The sequence below is a fragment of the Orbicella faveolata genome, unplaced genomic scaffold (genome assembly GCF_042242905.1).
Source record: "Orbicella faveolata isolate gen_17 unplaced genomic scaffold, um_ofav_v1 contig_47, whole genome shotgun sequence".
NCBI lineage: Eukaryota > Metazoa > Cnidaria > Anthozoa > Scleractinia > Merulinidae > Orbicella > Orbicella faveolata.
Genome location: NW_028301577.1, coordinates 8,870,994 through 8,885,056, shown reverse-complemented (window position 1 = coordinate 8,885,056; position 14,063 = coordinate 8,870,994). Strand labels below are relative to the sequence as shown.

Genomic DNA, 14,063 nt, shown 5'->3' with positions numbered 1-14,063 from the left:
AAATATTGAAAACTTCAAAAACTAATCCTTTCCATACAACACCCCACTACAGAAGAGTATTTTAAAACTGTTAAAAGTAGTAGTAAGCAATTGAAACATCAAAACGTCTGCACACAAATTTAAAATTATGTGGAGTGGGATCTTTTCAACCCAATACCTGCTGCTTTGTTCCTAACTAACGTAAGTTGACAAGAACACTGGTGATAAGAAAATACACATCTTTTTTTTTTATTTTTTACAAATTATTTTATTTTAAGCTCGCTTCCTTGCTTATTTTGTCAGCTTGTGTGAACCCAGTCAAACCTTAGAACTGATTCCAGGGGGCAAAGGGACTCATATGAAAAGAACAGGGAACTCATCACAAGCAGTTTTGGTACCTCTTAGGGTGCTCAGCCTCAAAAGGTCCACAGTGGGAGCTTTTGCAGTACCTTTTAGGGTATCGAGCCAGAAAAAATATGACAGGAGATACACTGTAATGTGTTGTTTTGGAATTGGTAACTCTAAGGGGTGAAACATTTCAAACCATGCCCTCAAAGCAGGATCTCGATACCCCTTAGGGGTTCTTTCAAAATTTCCAATGAGCACCCTCGTCCTTTTCATATGGGGTTCCCCCGAGAACATTGCAGAACAACATACTAGTATGTTTGAAACACAGGTTCATGATTCTTCATCATGCACTACAGACACTGAAGGGTCAGCTTAAAAAATAAATTCCATGTTGCCATGCATTTGTTCAGTAGTAGATCACAGATGACATCAAAATGTGACCAGTACTTCATTTCAGCAGGCTCAAAATGCCAGGACTGTGGGTTGTGATTGGTAGACCTGATCCATTCTCTTTCTTTCATTTATTCACGGTTTGTTGATTGCCATGGTAATCAACATTGGCAGAAGCAAAAAACAATCATATCACCAGTTAATTTTTGAACCTCACAGGGTGCATGTGATAAAAAGGTACAGGTATCTAACACTGCATCGTGCACATGTATGTAGTTTTCATAACATGATTCATTTTGACTACAAAGCCATCTTTCGACAAGACATAATGCTTTTCACAGAATAGATCTGTCTAGTCTAATTCTCTTGTTGCAATGATGACATCTCTGGACAGATCTTTCATCTCAGTTTGCTTCAAAAGGATTTGAAACTTCTTTCAATGTTTCATTTTTACACCCTGCAAAAAAAAAAATCAATCTTGTTATCTCTGTTCTGAGTTTTCAGTCAGAATGTTAATTGCTTATAACATACTGAACAGCTCAGTACAAGTCATTATTTCTTTGGAACTTTCATTTCATTTGTCCATAAAATACCATACTTCTATAAAATTAAGCTTCCATGCTCAAGGTTTCTTTTCACTGATGGTCATCGAGGGATATGGTTCCAAGCCAGTTACATGTATCGACGTTGACAGAAACCTTACATGTAGTAAGGAAAGCAGTCAAACAATCTATTATTGTCCAAGCATAACCCAGTGGCTGAATGACATACTGATAAAACCAATTTACTGATGGTTTTGTTGGGTGCTTTAGCAGTCATCTATCATTCAAATTGTGCCATTACCAATAGTTTCTCTTATGATGCATAACCCATCAGACTTGTCCATAAGTTTAGGTCAAACGCTGAGCTCAGAGCAAGAAAAATTTCAGTGGCACTTGAAACATGAATGCAAAAAGCACAAGGTAGCAAAGTGCAAGTTTGGCTAAGTTGTCTCGCTCGCAAGTGGCTTAGTTTCTCTCACCAGCTGTCTATAATAGTATTGCTTTCAGTCTTTCAGAGCATAATGAAGACCACATAATTAACATGACTTGCCAGGGATCCCAACTCAATATCTATATAGCATATCCGCATTAGAAATTCTGCGGAAGGTTAAAACTTTTCCGCCTCTTCTTCCTCTTTTTAAAGTGAACAGATACATCTGAGGGTGATTGCAGAGTGATCAAACAACCAAACATTTACTTACTTTTTCACTACTTGAACCACATCTTCATCTTGCAGTACATGCTCCTTACCAACTTTTTGTGGACTGAATTTTACAGAAGAGCCCCAAACTAATGCACTGTAAAGGGTAAAGATTGATAAATATACCAGTTCTCCATGTTGTACAAGTACATAACCAAGGAAACGTCACTTGCACCAGTTAGAGTTAATTCAAGAGAGTGGAGGAATTTCTTCTCCCCCGCTGGATGGAAGCTTCAGTAGTCCATTGTAGATCAGAGTTACCCCCAGCATTGAAGTCATAGGTACCCATTCATACCCTCCTCCCTGGCCCTGATTGAAATACACTTAACATTTGAGCACCACACCTGCCAACTTCATACATCCATGCGAGCTTTATTTTTCTACATGATATTCATTCATACAAAATTATGTTCTCTTCCGGCATGTTTTACCTTTAAATTACAATTGAATAATAATCTGTAGATAATAAAATCAAATTAAAAGATAATAATAACATTATCATTAAGAGCTAATATTAATAAATAGAACTGGCTATGTATGCAAGGGTTCCCTCAACCATAAATCACCTGTTTGTTTGTAATAGACTGGATTTATAATGACTTATGAATCGATGTTATGTGCAGGGAAATTAGAGGGTGATAAGTCTGAAATTTAGGAAATCTTACTAGTTATAATTCTGGCATGGTTATACATATGTAAGTGACTTAATAGTAGCAAAGTGTTCTTGACTAGTGACTTACTGTTTGAATTCTTTCATGATGCTCTTGTGTAGAGAGTTACAGAAATCCTCCACACTTGAAAGGCCATTTTTCAGCACCACAGGGGCCTCATAATCTGGTAGCTGACCTTTTGGCTTTGTGTATCTAGCAATGACAGAAAAAAATTCTCAAAACTCCATCTGATACTGTTTTGACACTTATGCCTTGAACAGAGACACCAAGGGATTAGTAATACATGTAGTATTTGGATAGAGTGGAGAACAATTCAGGGAGTAATTGCACAAGTTATTTCAACATCAGACACGAAGTGTGTAGCGCAAGACTGATTTGAGATTACAAGCAAGATTAATTGAATTGAACTGAATTGCACTCCACTTGGTCCAGGTACTAATAGATCGTACCAATAACAAATTTGGAGATTAAAAAACAGTCTTTTACGAATTCCTTTTGAGTGAAAAAGTCAATAGTGTTTTCTATAAGTTTTGTGAACTGTAACTAAAAGAACATTATGAAGGAAGCCATTAAAGTGCAGGTAACTGATGTGCGAGTCACATTAGGTATCCAATTACAGGTATCCAATAACAAAAGGTTACAGCTGGATACCTGTAACTAGACACCCAAGTGATTGCACACTGATTATGTGACAAATAAGCGCATGGGGATCCAATCAAGATCAAGAATTTTGTTACAAATGTGATTAAGCGTGTTATAGCTAAGGCAGGGAATGTTTTAACTTAAAGTCATTTTAAATTCAGGAAAGGAATACGGGAGTTAACCAGAGATTATAATTTAATGATTATTATATTACATGTACATTGATTTGGTCACGTTCAGTACCAAATTTATCACCAATATGACAAACTGGTGGAGGCACGGTGGCCTCATGGTTAGTATGCTCGCCTACAGATCATAGGGTTTGGGTTCAAACCCTGGCCAGGGACATTGTGTTGTGTTCTTGGGCCAGACACTTTACTCTCACAGTGTCTCTCTCCACCCAGGAGTATAAAATTAAATGGGTATCAGCATATTTAATGCTGGGGGCAACCCTGCGATGGACTATCATCCCATCCAGGGGGGAGTAGAAATACTACTAGTCGCTTCATGCTAAGGAAACTGGAGATAAGTGCCAGCCTGATGGGCCACTTGGCTCATGTGCAGGCTTTACATCAACAAAATCCTGAAAGCTATTAATAGAAAATGTTTTAAGTTAAAAGTTTCCACTCACATTCTTATGAGATTGAGATATTCCCAGGTCTTTTCAAGCAGATCGTCAAAGTTCCACTTGTGGTGAGCTGATAATGGTACAGCATGTGGGATCCTGTAGATTAAATCTAATTCTTCGATCGATATTTGATCAATTTTGTTCAGGATATAGATGCAAGGAATGTAAACCCTGCAAAGCAAAAGAGGATTTATTTAATAATTTTTTGGTATAAATTACCTTTTCCAATGACGTTAAGCTAATAAGGCATTCAAATCATATTAAATAATTTCTGTTTTAGGGTCAAACCTCTCAATGCAACATAACTGCAAATTATATGCTATTGGTGATCTTACTGGGGATGCAAGTCCAATTTTGCAGGTTGCATAACCCTAGCTCCTAAAGGAACGTAATATGACAGCCACAACATCGGCCTAACTGATCCTTACTGTCCATGTAAGCTGAACAACACTTTGAGAAACTGTCATCAATGAAAGAAATGCACTGTAACATCTATTCACAGTACAAAATGCAAGGGTTTACCCATGCTCAACAAAGCTCTACATGTATTTCAGAGAAGTACTGCTGCCACTATTTACCTGTTTCCTTCAATGACGTCAATGAGATCATCAGTGGTGGCATCATATCTCAGGGTGATGTCGGCATTAGCAATGCGATATTCACTTAAAATGGATCTCACAGAGTCAATGTCCAGCTCTGATTGGGTGCACTGTGACATAGCAACAAAAAAAGGATATTACAAATTAAAAAATATTTTACAGATCCCATGCATTGTGAATGGTCACTGCTCTTGCAAAAAGTGTTATGTTACATGAATTACCTAAAATTGGTTGAAATATTAAATTCAGATCAAGTATGACAGTGGTTCAGGTGATATTCATACATACTGTAGTTTGGAGATTAATTCCACCCTTTTCTTTCTTTCTGAATGTAATATTTGGTGGTTCCTTGTTGAGCCTGATAAAAGCATGGAACAATTAAGTCAATAAGAGAACAAAGAAAAATAAGAGAAGGCTCTAGAACAAGATGGTCGTATCAAAAAATTGCCTTCTGAACCTCAAGGTCTTATTCACTGGCCTGCAACAAATACAATTCATAAATCATGGAGGCAGGAAACATTTTAAATACACTTACTCTCGACTGGGTATTGGAACAGTTCTACATTTGCTACAAAACAACTGGCATAGTTCTAAACATGTGATAAGCCTCAGGATTCTGGTATGCAGACTGCACAATCATGTAAATCATCATCATCATGTTCAGTGATAATGAAGATAAATTATAAAAGATTTTTATTGTTACCTTATTCCAAACCCTTCAAGTTCATATTCAATAAGTCTCTTGTGCCCCAGTGGTTTCAGTACATCAAGCACAATGAAGATCAAGCTACAGGTTCTAGCAACTGTTTTGCAAATGGAAAGAAAACACACACATGAAATCCATCTGTGCTTGCAGGTTATCTACCTCTGCCAGTATGGATACTTTTTGACAAATTATTTGAATCATAAGAGAACATAGCTCAAACTGATGTTAGAAATGAAGAAGCAGTCAAATTCTTATAAAGCCAGTTTAAGTGCCACCCAAAAAGAATTTCGAAGGCTCTACCAAACAAAATAATTCAAAATCAAGTATAATAATAATAATAATAATAATAATAATAATAATAGTAATAATAATAATAAAGATGATGATGATGATGATAATAATAATAATGATAATGAGGTGAAAAGTTCAATAAGCACACCTGCGATGACCTGTCGCCCTCTTCCTTTACCATCCTTAGCACCCTCAATAATCCCTGGTAAATCAAGGAGTTGGATTTTCGCTCCTTTGTACCGAATAACACCTGGTACAGTAGTAAGGGTTGTGAATTCATAGGCAGCAACCTCTGAATACACACCAGCTAAGTTGGTTAACAGTGTTGATTTGCCAACAGATGGGAATCCTGCAAAGAAAACAGCAACAATATCAGATCATGTGTACTAAAGGCAAAGGCAGGGATTGGGCCGAGCATGGGTAGAGTATAGACGTGTTTTTGCTAGCTCCGCTCAAAATTCGTATATGGAGGCCTCTACATGGCAGAAAAAGGAGAAAAGTTCAGACGAAAAACTCATGTAGAGAGAACTGGGCCAACTTGGAGAAGTGTATCCAACTCGTCGGAAGAAGAATCCCTTTCACCGTTGGAGAAGAAAGCCAAAATCAAGTTGCACATGTCTGACACGGTGCAATCGAGCGAAGAAGACGAAACCGCCGCTGCCGTGGAGTTGGCTAATTCTGTAATGCCGAAGCTAGACCTTGTTCTGCAGAAGTTAGACAACATGGAAAAGAAATTAGACATCCTTGAGGGTTTTGTGAAAGTGGTCGATGGAAAGGTTAACAAGTTACAGGATAAAGCTGAGCAGTTTGAAAGCTTCAGCAGGGACGCCACAACAAAACTGAAGGTGTTAGATGAAGGAATGTCGTTCGCAAATACAGAGATAGAAAATTTAAAGAAGAAAGTAAAGCTTCTGGAACAAACTATCCAAGAAAATACAGTAAACACCGAAAACAAATTCAAGGGAAAGATCGAGGCCTTAAGAAACGAGAAGTTGTATATGGAGGTGTATCAAAGACGGGAAAACCTTCGCTTCTACGGCATTGCTGAATCTTTCCACCTCTCAGAAGAAAATGTCAAAGAGGTGTTAATTGGCTTTATACAGAAGGAACTTAACATCAGCGAGGCGGATTCTTTTGAGTATCAACGAGTGCACCGCATTGGCAAGCGCGACCCATCGCAAGAAAAACCAAGACCAATAATTGCACGTTTTTTGCGATACTCCGACAGAGAGCGAGTCATGTCAAGTGCAAGAAAGCTGAAAGGAACTGGTTTCGGAATATCGCCAGACCTTCCGAAAGAAATTGTGGACCGCAGAAAGGAATTAATGCCTAAGTTCAAAAAAGCAAAAGAAGACGGAAAATCGGCGTTCTTCAAAAGATCAGAGCCGGACAAACTTTTTATTGAGGGTATACGAATCTTCTAATTTCTTTGGAACATAAACTCTCTATCTAGGTATTCATAACATGTAAGCCTCATTCACACTTGTTCTTAAAAATGGAGCTGCATGCGTGTCATCTAGTTAGCGCAATGCGTGCAAGACCTATTCCATTAGTAGCGCAATTAACAGCTTTTATCGCTGGCTACTGTTTTACATACATGTTCAATTGTAGTTGTAGGTGTTATAAATGTTTTTCTTTTGTTTCTTTTTCCTTTTCAATATTAATTAGTTTTACCTTTTTCTTGTTCAAGAGACATGCAAATTTTTTCATTAGCTCATCTACTAAAGATTACTATCTCATTCTCTGCAACTGCTCGCCTTTTCACTTAAATATGTCCTTAAAAAGTTACAAAACTTAATTTAAATTTTGGTATCCTATCCTTAAATGTTCGGGGGATAAGATCTTTTGATAAACGAAAAGCACTTTTTCATTGGTGTATGAAGGATAAAGCTGATATAATTTTTCTACAAGAGACCTACAGCACATCCGAGGTGGAAAACACCTGGAAATCCCAGTGGAGAGGAGACTTGTTTTTTTGTCATGGTTCTGAACACAGCAGAGGTGTCTTAACACTAGTCAAAGAAGGGCTTGACTGTAAATTTGAGGTATGTAAACAAGATAATCTAGGTCGGTATATCATTCTAAAAGGTCTTGTTCAAGGTCAATCTTTTTTATTTTTGAATATCTATGCGCCAAATAAGACCAACGAACAATGCATCTTTTACGACGAAATACAGAACGAATTCGACAAATTGGAAATTGACACTGATTGCAAAATAATAATAGGTGGTGACTTTAATGTTATCCGCGACCCAGATTTGGATGGATCGGGAGGATCTCCAAAATTGAAAGAATCGTCCAAAAAGATAGAAAATCTATGTTTTTCTCTTGACCTAATAGACATCTGGAGAATCAGAAACCCAAAATTAAAACGTTTCTCCTGGAGACAGAAAACTCCAATGATTCAACGGCGGTTAGATTATTGGTTGATATCAAATAATATACAGGAAGAGGTTGATAAGGTCGATATTATCCCTGCTATTAGATCGGACCATTCCGCCATTACGTTGTACATTAATGGTATAGAGAACTCAACCTATGGACCGTCTTTTTGGAAATTCAATGCAAGTTTGTCAGAAGATAAAGAATATGTAGACCTAATTAGAAACAAAATCGGTGAATGGGTAGACGAAAGTAGAGAAATCGAAGACCCGCGGGTTACCTGGGATTATTTAAAATATAAAATACGCTATGAAACGATTGGTTATAGTAAGAAGAAAGCAAAAGAGAGAAGGTCAGAGCTGGTAAATTTGGAAATTAGACTAAAAGAGTGTCAGCGAAAATGTGACGAACACCCAAGTGCTGAAAATCTCTGCGATTTAGAAGTTCTCAAATCAGAATACGAACGCCATTATGATTATATAACACAAGGAGCAATCATAAGATCTCGGGTGAGTTGGTATGAAGAGGGCGAAAAGAATAGCAAGTATTTTTTAAATTTAGAAAGTGCTAAAAAGAAAAAGACATGTATACGGAAATTATCCGTGAATAATGATTCATATATAACAGACCCAAAAGAAATAATGAAAGAGATTCATGATTTCTATGAAAAACTCTATGATAGAGACTCGTATAATTTAGGTGAGAATTCAATTGATCGTTTCCTTAATGAAGTGGATACTAAAAAATTGTCTGATGAAGAGAAAATGACTTTAGATAAACAACTTACTAGATCCGAACTGTACGAAGCATTGAAGACATTTCCGAAAAACAAAACACCTGGAAGTGACGGTTTAACTGTGGAATTTTACTTGGCGTTCTGGCACGTGGTTGCAAAGTATCTCGAAAAGTCTCTAAACTTCTCTCACCAACACGGGCAACTATCAACTTCGCAAAAGCAGGCAATGATTACCCTATTGGAGAAAAAAGATAAAGATAGACGATTTATAAAGAACTGGCGACCTATCTCACTGATCAACGTAGATGTTAAAATTGCATCCAAAGCGTTTGCTAGAAGGCTGGAGCCAATCCTGCCAGAACTTATTCACCATAATCAAAATGGTTTTATCAAAGGAAGGTCTACATTTGATGCAGTTAGAACAATCGATGATTTACTTGAATTGGCAAAACTCACAAATACAACAGGTATTCTAATGGCAATTGACTTTGAAAAGGCATTTGATTCTCTGGACCATACATATCTATTTAAAGTATTGGAAAAATTCAATTTTGGACCGTATTTTTTACAATGGGTAAAAACATTTTATACAAACATATCCAGCTGTATCTTAAATAACGGCTTTACTACAGATCTTTTCTGTATCCATCGTGGTGTACGACAAGGTGACCCTCTATCACCTTTATTATTCATCTTAGCTTTGGAAGTTCTCGCATGTCAAATCAGGCAGGATAAAACCATACAAGGAATAATGGTCAAAAACGTGGAGATCAAACTCACGCTTTTTGCAGATGACATGACTTGTTTTCTAAAAGACATAAATGCATATTCGCGACTTTGTACAACTTTAAAGGTTTTTTCATTGCATTCTGGTCTCCGAATTAACGACGATAAAACAGAAGTTTTTGGTATCGGCCCACATAAACTAGTACAAAATGACTTTACTCACAAAGTGCGAAAATCAATCAAGATATTAGGTACCGTTTTTGACTATCACAAACCATCACGAGACAAAGCAAACTTCGACTCAATATTCAAATCTATTAAAAAAACGCTGAGTATGTGGAAGTGGAGGGGTCTTACCCTGATTGGTAAGATTCAAATAGTTAAGACCTTCATTATTCCAAAATTTTTGAGTAAAGCGACTGCAATCTCAATATCAAACGATCTTGTCAAGGAGATAAACAGACTGATTTTCGGTTTCATTTGGAAAGGTAACGATAAAATTAAACGGACCGCGCTTATCAATGATATTGAAAATGGAGGACTAAAAATGCTTGATATTGAATCCATGATATCGGCTCAAAGAGTGATGACCTTAAAAAAGTATCTAGGAGAGAGCAACAGCACTTGGAAAACTATTTTAGATGATTTCTTTTTTGGAAATATAGGTGGAAAACTCATCCTGTTCTGTGATTTTGAAACTAGTAAACTACCGGTTCATCTTCCAATATTCTACAAAGAGTGTCTAGAGGCATTTCGTAATTTAAAGAAATCCAAGGTAGCCACCTATGAGGATGTTGTAGACCAAATTATTTGGAATAATAGGAATATTGTGATACACGGAAAATCTCTTTTTGAAAAACATTTGTTTACTAAAGGAATTGTTAAAATTGGTGACTTGTTATCCGATACGGGTAAATTTCTTGAAAGCCCTAAAGTGTTGGAAGCGAATCTATCTCCAATCCAGTACTTCAAATTAATAGGAATTGTAGATGCCATACCAAAAGAATGGAGATTAATTATCAAAGAATCACATATTCAACATCAGCAACTATATCCTCAACAGCATTTGGATACAGTGTATATTTATATCGACGAAACCAAATCGGATCTGTTAAAAGCCTCTTCAAAACTTTTGTATAAAGGATTTAAAACAAAGAAACAAACTCCTCCAACCGCCAAAAGGAAGTTGAAGGACAAATATCCAGAGGTTATAGAAGACTGGAAAAAAATTTATTCTTTACCATTCACTGTCACACTTGAAACAAAAATTAGAGAGTTCCAATATAAATTATTAAACGATATAATTTTCACAAATGAGAGGTTATTCCGTTTTAAAATGATTGAATCACCAATGTGCACCTTTTGTTTGAAAGAGGTCGAGTCCCTCGAACATTTGCTCTTTTATTGTGATACAACAAAAGACTTCTGGCGGGCTTTTTCTTCTTGGCTTTCAAACCAGAATGTATCTTTGGACACTTTGACATTTGAAAATATATTGTTTGGAGTGTTCAACAACAACGAAGACTTTATTATCCTGAATCACTTGATACTGCTAGGAAAGTTTTTTATTTATAAATGTAAATTAAATAAAATTAAACCAACATTAACAATATTTTTAGCAAAGACAAAAACCGTTTATTACATTGAAAAAAAAATAGCTACCAAAAATAACCAACTTTATAAACATTACAAAAAGTGGGAAAAACTAATGCCATCTCTTAATAATAGTTGAGCTTAATTTGTAATTTCTCCTTCTCAGCATGTCACTAACTTACTTTCTTTTTTTTTTTTTTTTTTTTTTTCTGTATTTGGGTAGCTGCACTATTGTAAACAACGCATTGTATATTCTTTAGGTATAATTAGGCTACGATTAGTAATTATAATTTGTTGTATGTAATCTATTGTAGTTATGACGTATTGTAAGTATTGTAACTAGTGTTATGTCTTGTGTTGTATTGTATGTATTATAACCCAAAATGTTGAAAAAAAATAAAAATTACAAAAAAAAAAAAAATGTGTACTAAAGGCATCCATGGTCAAGTGTCGATCAATACCCTCCATTGATACCCTCGATCAACCCTCCATCGATACTCGACCGACACTCCATCAACACTTTGGTTGACACTTGATCGACACTCCATCAACATCTCAGTTGACATTCTGTCGAGAGTCAACTAAGTTCTGATCGATTCATACGAGTGTGTCCACCCACACTTGGCCTACTATTGACCGATTGTTGATCAAAATGTCAATAGAGTGTTGATGGAGTATTGATCGAGACGTTGATTGAGGGAATCAATTGAGGGTATCGATTGACACTCAACCACGGATGCCATGACCCACAATATCTGTAACAAAATTCTCTTTGCTCTTTTTAAATAACAGTTTGTTGAAGTATTTCTAGGAGAAGTCATGGGAAAACGTTTTTCAAATCCATATTTCCATTCTCAGCCAACAACTAGGAGTTTGACTACATATCAGCAAACTGTCAGTACAACCAGCAAAAACACTGCGGGGTTCCTGCAATGGACTAGTGTCCCATCTAGTGGGCGTAAAATACTTCTGTAGTTACTTCATTCATGGCTGAGGTCACTGGGGTTGAGTGCTGAACAGTATTTAAATGAGTCACTTGGCTCATAATATAATCTCTCAGACTGGGACAGATCCAATCCCCTAACATAGTTTTCAGAACTACCACCGAAAAAACCATCATGATCATAGTGGCACAATAATACTTTGAGCTTGAGACTGGATTATTAATGCTTACATGGCACACATCAGAATGCATGGAATTTTGAGCAGTGACAAGGTTCTTGAGCCATTTGGTACAAGCAGACATTGTTTTTCAGAAGGGTTTCACCTGACTTACCAACAAAACCTATTCTAGCATCCCCAGTCTTTGCAACATCAAAACCTGTAGAATTACAGAAAGGTAACTTAAGTAAGTTGTGCGAAATCTGCTTCTAAATGAACTTCAACAAAAAGGAAATTTGATAGTATTACAGTGTGTACATGTACGTTAAGCATGATAGAAATATGAGGAAGACGTTAATGAGTATCAGTATCTCAAGTTACTTGGTAAAAAAAAAATCACATTTCTCCCAATAAGGGTAGCACACTTTCTGAAAAAGAACCTCAATGGCAAACATCTAACAATATTGATTACCATGCTGTTTCCAAAAGTATGACTCCAAGCTGAATATAAGCTTACTACAGCTGGCACATTTAGGAACATTTCAGGTATTATGGAAGGAGGGGTGCTTTCAAAAAAAAAAAAAAAAAGACTGCCAGGGCACATAAACTTCCAAAAGGTCAAACCCAACCCCCCCCCCCCTGCCACAAGAAAAAAAAAAATCCTGCCACAACATCAATTCAACAAACACTTTCCTATCAAATTCCATTTAACGTCAAATCACATAAACAGGGTCAAAAATCTGAAAGTTTCCTATTGTAACCCAGAAAATCATGGGGGTAGGATAGGCAGTCAAAACCTCCCCATTAGGGGTAAGGAACAGAGGCCTCGAAAACCGGTCTCTACTGCTCCTCAGAATACCTCGTACCTTTTTCTGCTGTTAAATAGAGAAATAAAGAGTGGGAGAAAATCGCTAAGATAAAAATGTGTTGCTTAGCTTTTACAGCGAGGACACTCGAACCGCGAACACAGTTTGATATTTTTTTTGTACATGTTTTTAGTGACCATAGAATGCGGGTACTTCTTTTAAGAAGAGTATTTAGTGCTTTTACACTTTAAAAATGCTAACATTATACGTTACATGAAGAGCTTTTATCCTATAGTCATCAAAAAATGTTAAGTGTTCACGTTCGTGTCCCTTACACTGTATAAATAAGCTTACGTGTTGATTACAACATGATCACCGTCTCTCAAAATACTGAGATGAATCAGGCGATTCCGCTTCGTATTGACCATAAGCGATCGAACATGACACTAACCCTCTCCTGTCGCACCCCCTCCGCCTTTTGGTGTGATCAGCTCCCTTCGTAACTTGGCCAGTCGTGCTTTTAACAATCCAAGATGGTGGGCTGTCGCCTTGTTCTTCTGTGTTCGCGCCATCTGCAATTGATCGAAATAACGCACGTCTAAGACTTAACTGAGAGACGATTTGTAAATAAGACACAAGATAAACACCTCGCTTTCTATTTCCGCGATTTTTTCAAGGATGCCCATGATGAAACACGCGAAAATAGTAGAGGAAACACAAATCTCTGATTTTTCTCTCCATACACGTGAGCTGGTACTATATATGATATGTGTACCGGCAACACGGAAAACCGCTGACAAGTATTTTTCATGTTCGCGTTCCGGCTGACAATTACACAAAATGAAATGAGAACGAAATGAAACGGGACGACCGCTTGCGGTACCACCCACGTGATAAGAATCCAGCGCTTGGATCCTTTGGAAAGGGTTGCTCTTCTACACCCTAAAATGGAAGCAATAATGGAATATTCCATAATCTTCAAATGTATACCAAAGACAAGAAATTGAGAGAACCATTTGGCGATTTTCGATCTCGATTTGCGCCCACCCTCCTCTGGACCATCTGTACCTGTATCTCTCCGCCGGAATCTATACCACGCCACTTATCTTGAATTTTTGGCTATCCTACATTGAGGAACCTTTATCCAAGTTTTACTTGTTAACTCTCGAGAGAAGTTTTGCAGCCGGGAAATGTGTTTTCTTTTAATTTACTGTAACAACGAA

At 37.0% G+C, this 14,063-nt stretch overlaps 2 protein-coding genes across 3 annotated transcripts; one reads left to right on the top strand and one right to left on the bottom strand.

The window, feature by feature from the left end:
• Positions 1-220: 220 nt before the first annotated feature.
• LOC110052611 (developmentally-regulated GTP-binding protein 1-like) lies at positions 221-13,615 on the bottom strand. Of its 2 annotated transcripts, XM_020758755.2 has the most exons (11): positions 13,488-13,614; positions 13,292-13,412; positions 12,210-12,254; positions 5,645-5,845; positions 5,203-5,302; positions 4,788-4,857; positions 4,479-4,609; positions 3,904-4,071; positions 2,700-2,822; positions 1,961-2,056; positions 221-1,174 (listed from the first exon to the last, which is right to left on the bottom strand). In XM_020758755.2, the coding sequence occupies exons 1-11, from the start codon at positions 13,524-13,526 to the stop codon at positions 1,168-1,170; spliced, it is 1,101 nt and encodes a 366-aa protein (XP_020614414.1). In that variant the 5' UTR covers positions 13,527-13,614; the 3' UTR covers positions 221-1,167. The 2 variants fall into 2 exon arrangements, with proteins under 2 accessions (XP_020614414.1, XP_089135397.1); XM_089279271.1 differs by lacking the exon at positions 221-1,174 and having other exon boundaries at positions 1,957-2,056; positions 13,488-13,615.
• Positions 5,897-7,185, top strand: LOC149097028 (uncharacterized). The gene has a single exon (XM_089279272.1). The coding sequence runs from the start codon at positions 5,976-5,978 to the stop codon at positions 6,918-6,920; it is 945 nt and encodes a 314-aa protein (XP_089135398.1). The 5' UTR covers positions 5,897-5,975; the 3' UTR covers positions 6,921-7,185.
• Positions 13,616-14,063: the final 448 nt, after the last annotated feature.

What these genes read in the sequence shown, in the direction of transcription:
- LOC149097028 (XM_089279272.1), top strand. Translation starts at nt 5,976, where the DNA reads ATGGCAGAAAAAGGAGAAAAGTTCAGACGAAAAACTCATGTAGAGAGA.
- LOC110052611 (XM_020758755.2), bottom strand. Translation starts at nt 13,526, where the DNA reads ATGGGCATCCTTGAAAAAATCGCGGAAATAGAAAGCGAG. An exon ending in TATCTCAATCTCATAAGAAT is followed by an intron (nt 2,823 to 3,903) that starts GTGAGTGGAAAC and finishes TGTCATTGCTAG; the next exon opens with ATACACAAAGCCAAAAGGTC. An exon ending in ATCATGAAAGAATTCAAACA is followed by an intron (nt 2,057 to 2,699) that starts GTAAGTCACTAG and finishes TACCCTTTACAG; the next exon opens with TGCATTAGTTTGGGGCTCTT.